The sequence below is a fragment of the Oratosquilla oratoria genome, chromosome 3 (assembly GCF_046742065.1).
Source record: "Oratosquilla oratoria isolate Oo_2021 chromosome 3, ASM4674206v1, whole genome shotgun sequence".
Classification (NCBI taxonomy): domain Eukaryota; kingdom Metazoa; phylum Arthropoda; class Malacostraca; order Stomatopoda; family Squillidae; genus Oratosquilla; species Oratosquilla oratoria.
The window spans coordinates 41156989-41164488 of record NC_134779.1 but is presented as its reverse complement, the minus strand read 5'-3'; the positions used below and the strand labels follow the sequence as shown (position 1 = coordinate 41164488).

At 38.0% G+C, this 7500-nt stretch overlaps 1 protein-coding gene across 1 annotated transcript in view; it reads left to right on the top strand.

Annotated features, from left to right (window-relative positions):
• Window positions 1-7500, top strand: part of LOC143022049 (uncharacterized) — a gene marked incomplete at its 3' end in the record, with an annotated part of 25292 nt that extends 17792 nt beyond the window's left edge. The window contains 7 exon segments of the mRNA XM_076179987.1: window positions 1-73; window positions 596-726; window positions 1801-1910; window positions 3499-3644; window positions 5862-5958; window positions 6646-6770; window positions 7476-7500. The exon segment at window positions 1-73 is cut by the window's left edge and continues 47 nt beyond it. Of these exon segments, the coding sequence (XP_076036102.1) occupies window positions 1-73; window positions 596-726; window positions 1801-1910; window positions 3499-3644; window positions 5862-5958; window positions 6646-6770; window positions 7476-7500 (707 nt within the window).

Here is a 7500-nt window from a genome sequence, read left to right as displayed (position 1 = left end):
GCCTTCAGGTGTCTGGTGGAAGGCGGCGGCGACGTTGCTTTCGTCAAGCACACCACTGTGCCCGACAACACAGGTAGGTCCTCCTCAAGCACGAGTGACACAGGCCTCCCTTGACCGTCAGGGACCCTATGGGCACTGGGAAGCTTCTCAAGTAGAGAGTAAGACTGTCCTTGTGATGGGAGTGTATCAGTGACGTCATAATGGGATTGGTTGGGTTGGGCTGTATTGGGTTGGGTTAGGTTGGGTTTGGTAGGGTTAGGTGAAGGTTAGATTGGGTTAGGTTGGGTTTGTTTAGTTTAGGTGAGGCTTGACCTAATGGCTCCTGACTTCAATAGAAAATATTATATACATCTGTAATAAAAACTTTTTTATATGTGAAAAGAGACCAATTTGATATCAAAGTATCAAAAACTCACTTTCACCCACTGAACAAGAATATCGCCACGAAGCGACTCAAAAGAATGAATGGAGAACCTCTTTCTTATCTTGTCAAGAATGCTTTAAATCGGGGGGGGGAGGGGGGGAATGGAGACTGGGTACTTTATAAATAAACATGGCTCACGCGTTGCACCCCTCTCCCTTCTTTCCTTCGCAGACTTGAACAACATGCAAGAATGGGCCCGGAACCTGAAGAAAGACGACTTCGAGCTGTTGTGCCCAACCGGACATAGAAATTCGATCGACAATTACAAGCACTGCAACTTGAATATTGTGCCTGCACACGAGGTAGATAGATACAGATAGATAGATAGATAGATAGATTGGTGTATAAATGGATATACAGATAAATAAACAAGCAAATAAACCAGAGACTATACTGTGAGACTCGGCTCAGGCCAATTACCGTCAGCATCATTCGTGAACGCCAACATGCGCCACGCTTCCCTGAGGGTTAATCCTACTCAAAGGGTTCCTGTCTGCGCAAGACAGAGAGACACAGCTCCCGGTGGGGTGCAGGAGACGAGGGAAGGGGATGACTCAGCCCACAGAAGAATTCACGGCTGAAGGGGCAAGTGGATCGAAGCTGACGAGGGTTGTTCGGAGTGGGAAGAGAGGGTGACGGCATGGGAGCTCACTCAGAGAGACTGTGGGTATTGGCGACGGCAAGTGAGTGAATCATGGCGCTCCCTGTCGTATGGTGCCCCCAACTGATGTTGAAATAAATAGGAAAATAGATAAATAAATAGATCAATAGAGATTGAGAGCGAAGTTATGAATTAATAACTAGATAAATAGGTAAGAAGATAAACAAATGCATAGAGAGGTAGGTCTATAAACAATTTGATAAATCAATATATAGGTACGAAGTTAAATGAATACACAAATAGATAAATGTAAATAAATAAATAAGTGAATAATTAGATATCTGAATACAAATACGACGAATACAGAAAGTGGGAAATTTCGTCAGACACTGAAATTTTTCGTACAACCTGTGATCTCACAAAACTGAGTACACTGACTACTACGGTTATATTTCCTAAACCAAACCTAACCTAAGCCCAAGGCATTGCTCTTCTCTCCTTCCTTCCACGACAAAACCACTCTCCATTGTTAGGACAAATTGGAAATTCTCGTTTATTATTTCCGCCAGAGCCGAAGTCTCCCGTGTTTCATTGGAATACAACAGTAAAAAAAAGAGTTCGCGTTCATTTTTCCATTTGTTACCGTGTGTGTCCGTGCGATAATGAACAACGTCCCTATTCTGCTGTGGTCGTCATGTCGAGATCAATGTTTCAGCGACAGAAGAAGGTGCGTCGTTCAATTCTCCGACAATTATAAATTCTCGTCTCTGCGCAGGTCTTGGTGCGCAGAAGTTTGGCCGACAGCCGGAAGGCAACGATTCGCCATGTCCTCCTGACACTTGGTGCCATCTTCAAGGAGAAGGCAACACCCAGCAAAACCTTCAAGTAAGACTTAAAGGGCGGGCGCATGAGAAGCAATGCATAATATCATTACTCTGTTGGCATTATTGTGTTAGTACTATTATTATCATAATTATATATATATATATATATATATACATATATATACTGTATATATATATATGTATAGTATATATATGTATGTATATACACACACACACACACACACACACACACACACACACACACACACACACACACACACACACACACACACACACACACACAAACACACACACACATATATATAATTTATATATATATATATATATATAATATATACATATATACATATACACATATATATATATATATATATATATATATATATATATATATATATATACACGTAGGTACATACATACCCACATACATATACCAAAGGCTTTCTTCCCCCTTACACGGGAGGTAGCCAAAAAACAAAGGCATAGAACTCCCACCCATTCTAGGGGATGGAATGGGTGGGAGTGGTTTCTATGCCTTTGTTTTTTCGCTACCTCCTGTGTAAGGGGAAAAAGACATTGGTATATATATACATATATATATATATATATATATATACATATATCTATATACGAGTATATATATATATATATATATATATATATATATATATAAAACAAATCACTAAAATGCGTGAATGTAAGATTTCGCAGAAAACCACTCGGGAAATAAGACAATATTATCCGAGCCTTTTTGTCTATTCAGACCTTTTCAATGAATACAGAATGACAATGGGTAGAAACATATATACAGAAAAGTGCTAGACAAGATGGGAACATGTGAGGTCACACAAGACAATTTTTCACCAAAATATTCTTAGACAGTTTGATATCAGTGGTATTAAAAACATTCTTATTAGAAATAACCCAGGTGATGGAGTAGGCTGTGTTTATAGCATTCGTTATCAGAAATGTGATAAATACTACATTGGTCAAACAGGAAAAGAGTTAGAATTAATCAACACAGGTATAGTGTGAGAACAGGTCAATTGTCCAGTGGGATTTTTGTCCACGTACAGTAGGAGATCATAACCATCCCATTCATTGGAATAATTCCAAAGAAACTGTCTCCTGCAGTTCTATGTTGGATAGAAACATTATTGAATCCAGTTTCATTAAACATTCTTTTGATAATATCATGAACGCAAGCTTAGGCTTATATAAACTTGATAATTTCATTGTAAAGGAAATTGTTGATTATGTAGCAGCTCACGGTGTCCCCCCCGCCCTGATATACTTTTCTGTATATATGTTCCTACCCATTGTCATTCTGTATTCCTTGAAAATGTCTGAAACGTTCGGATCATAGTGTCTTATTCCCCGAGTGGTTTTCTGCGAAATATATATGTATGTATATATATATGTATATATATATATATATATATATATATATATATATATATATATATATATATATATATAAATAATCAACCTTACCGTCGCGAGCCTCGAACCTAGGTGCTGCACATAGTTTGAATCCCACTCGCTACCATTCCGACACACTGAATGCACGTAAATGTGCACACTGGTAAAGCAGTAAGATTTCAAAGTTTGTGTTCCTTTTTCTTCAGGTTGTTCGGCAAATTCAATAACATCCCTGACCTCATCTTCAAGGACTCGGCCAAAGGACTAAAGTCATTGGCGGACGACACCCCGGTCGAGTCGAAGGCCAAGCTCGACTACTTCAGGAAGCTCGATGATCTTTACTCTTGCGAAGGTATTATCACCAGGGCCTTTGTCCTCATTGGCAAGTCTCACATAGAACACTTACAAAGGATTCATTTCTATGTACTACAGTAGGTGATGTTATTTACTAGGGAGTTCTGGCAATCTTATGTGACTTGCGTTGGATCTAAACGGTGGCATAAACAAATCTGGTTATCATCTGATGAATTCATATTTTGTCAATCTTCAATGTAAACAAATACATTTTTATAGCAAAGCAGAAAATATCACTCTCTGTAGTATATACAAACGAAACCATTTGTACCAAAACCAAAGCAGACAGTCTCCCCCTACAAATAGACACACACACACACACACACACACACACACACACACACACACACACACACACACACACACACACACACACACACACACACACACACACACACACACACACACACACACACACACACACACACACACACACACACACGCACACACACATACATATTTATACAAACACACACACACACACACACACACACACACACACACACACACACACACACACACACACACACACACACACACACACACACACACACACACACACACACACACACACACACACACACACACACACACACACACACACACACACACACATATATATATATATATATATATATATATATATATATATATATATATATATATATATATTCTGCTGAAGAGGACCACAGTCAGTGGTCGAAATATACAGATAATTAGTATTTCTGATTTCTTTTCTCCGACAGTGGGTTAACAAGTTTCATACGGTAATAGAATTTACGGATGTATAGTACAATATGAATGGTCATACATTACTAGAACGTACAGTAACAACTTACGTTCATTTTCAACTTACGTTCGGCCGTTCGGAACGTAACTAAAACGTAAGTTGAGGAGCGTCTGTATATGTATATATATATATATATATTGAGACATTCTGACAGGTTGATGTAAGCGGAATAGGAAACACAGGAGTCTTGGTCTTGAGTTTATTCCTGACTAGTTTCGCAGGTATGCTTTGAAAAAGCATACCTGCGAAAACTAGTCAGGAATAAACTCAAGACCAAGACTCCTGTGTTTCCTATTCCGCTTACATCATATATATATATATATATATATATATATATATATATATATATATATATATATATATATATATATAAATGTGTGTGTGTGTGTGTATATATATATATATATATATACATGTGTGTGTGTATATATATATATATACATCATATATATATAAATATATATATATATATATATATATGTATACATATGTATATGTACATATATATATATGCATATATATATATATATATATTATATACATATATATATATATATACATATATATATGTATATATATATCTTATATATGTAATCATATATATATATATATATAATATACATATACATCTTATATATAAATATATATATATATATATTTATTATTTACACACACACACACACACACACACACACACACACACACACACACACACACACACACACACACACACACACACACACACACACATACATATATATATATATATATATATATATATATATATATATATATATATATATATATATATGTATATATATATATATGACGCCATGCATGAAACATAACGTCATGCACAAAATATGAAGTGATGCTGAAATTATGACGTTACGCCGGTCATTCCTTTTCCTGCCTATATTGGGCGTGGGTGGATGGGAGTGAGACATGGGCGCTGGCAGGGAAGAAGGTTTTCGGGTTGGCTAGGCAGCAGTCAGGCGTTCACCGTAGTGCAGGTGTTCCCTGAAGTAGTGCCTCGACAACCCTGAAGGTTATCCAAACCGATCCTTGGGGGTATTCGAAAAGGGATCATGAAGGAAATATTAATCAATTTCGTTTCGAATTATATTTCACTCATCTTTTTCCTGAAAACAAAAATAAAGAAACCCTAGATTTCACTTGTTTGCTCATAGAAGTCCTGTTTGTCTCTCTCTCTCACTCTGTAAATAAAGTAAATTAAATGTTGAAGTCGAGAGTAGTAGGCTAATACTGGGGAGGGGTTATCAATTTAACTTTGAGTTGAGCTTTGGGGTATCAGGTCTGAAAAAAACTTTAGAAACCCTAGTTGCTGAAAAAACTTTAGGAACCCTAGTTGCTCTCCTGCTGAAATGTGTAGATGTATAAGTCATATTCCTGTTCTTCTTTCAGTCCGAGTTTGTGCTCTGTCGGGCTATGAGGACGACTGTGAAGAGATGGCAAAAGAAATGCACGACTATGGCCAGAGGTGTGTCTCCGCCCGGGACAGGTAAGACCAGTGGTTCTTGACGGGGATCCGTAGGTCTTTGGAGGGAAATTCTTTAAGGGATCCGTAGGTCTTTGGAGGGAAATTCTTTAAGGGATCCGTAGGTCTTTGGAGGGAAATTCATTAAGGGATCCGTAGTACCTTCGGGGGTTGGGGGAAAGGGGGGATATAGAATTCCCCTAGTGAGAGCACAGGCCGAATACTAGTGAATTTATTCACTATTGAAGTTGTCCTTTCCAGGGGATGGTGAACAGCAATACATAAGTGTATGGGGCAAACAGCCCACGGGGGGGTCTTTGATAAAGTCATCAGAAGACAGCTAGAAGCACAAAATTCATTGGCTTCAGACAGATTAATGTCTTTAGATGTTATTTCTATTCATTCTTTAACTTATTTTTCCTGTTTTTACTCTTTTATATATTTTTTTGTTTGTGTGAAACTCCTGAGGACTTTCATTTAGAATCATTGGGAGTTCATGCCTTTCACAATGTCTCAGTATTCATTTATTTACCTATCCATTCATATATTCATTTATTTATCTAATGATAGTGCATTTGATTACATGAATTTGTTTCTTGTCGTTATGTAATTATATATTCACTCATAAGTATTTATATATTTATTTTCTATTTATTTACTTTTATTTATCTGTTTATTCATTTATTGTATTGGACATTTTTTTCTTCTTAGACTCGACTGTGTCAAGAAGGTGAATCACGGCGAAGCAGACATCACTCCAATTCCGGGCGGCTACCTTTCCGTATACAAGAGCCTCAGGATCATCGGGTACATGAAGGACCCACACTCCTACAACGGCAAGTTCGAGAAGTCCCTCGTCCTCTTGTTCTTCCTCGGGGATCGTAGCGGTGGCGATGAATCTACGATCTGGATTTGATTAAAGACAAAAATGTGGAGGAGTTGGGGGGTATTCTCCTGCTGGGGGAAAGGGGGGGGGAGAGACACCTTTGGGAAAACAGGGAGTCCCAGTCTCCGCATCTTCTTCGGTTTCACAAAATCGCCCGTTTTTAAGGGGTTACCACATTGGTCTTCCACGGGCTTCACCATCGCCTACAGTTGAGAATGAAAATGAATTCGGTTACAATATTCTATTTTTAAAATCTCCATACATCATTAATCATCTTTCCGCCATATATAACAAAGCTGAATATTGAACTAAGACATTGTAAACCTAGATACGAATGTTAGACGTATTATTGAAATGTTGTCAGAGAAGTCTAGATGTCTGTGAGGGAAGTCACAATGGAGGTTGGCGGTAGTATGTGGGAAATGAAATAGCCCAGTGTGTTAATCCCTTTAGTCAGAATGAAATATGAGAAGCACGTCACTAATTCAAAGGGACGATAACTTCCAGTCCCCATGTTTTATTTATTCATTTATCTATTTTAAGGAGGAGGAGATGGGGCAAGATGTCTTTGGGAAATCGGTGCACCCTCTCCAAAATACATGCCATTCCTGACATCTACCTTAACCTTGTTCTTTCCTCTCTCTACGCCTTCCAGAGAAATTCAGGTACGAAGCAGTGGC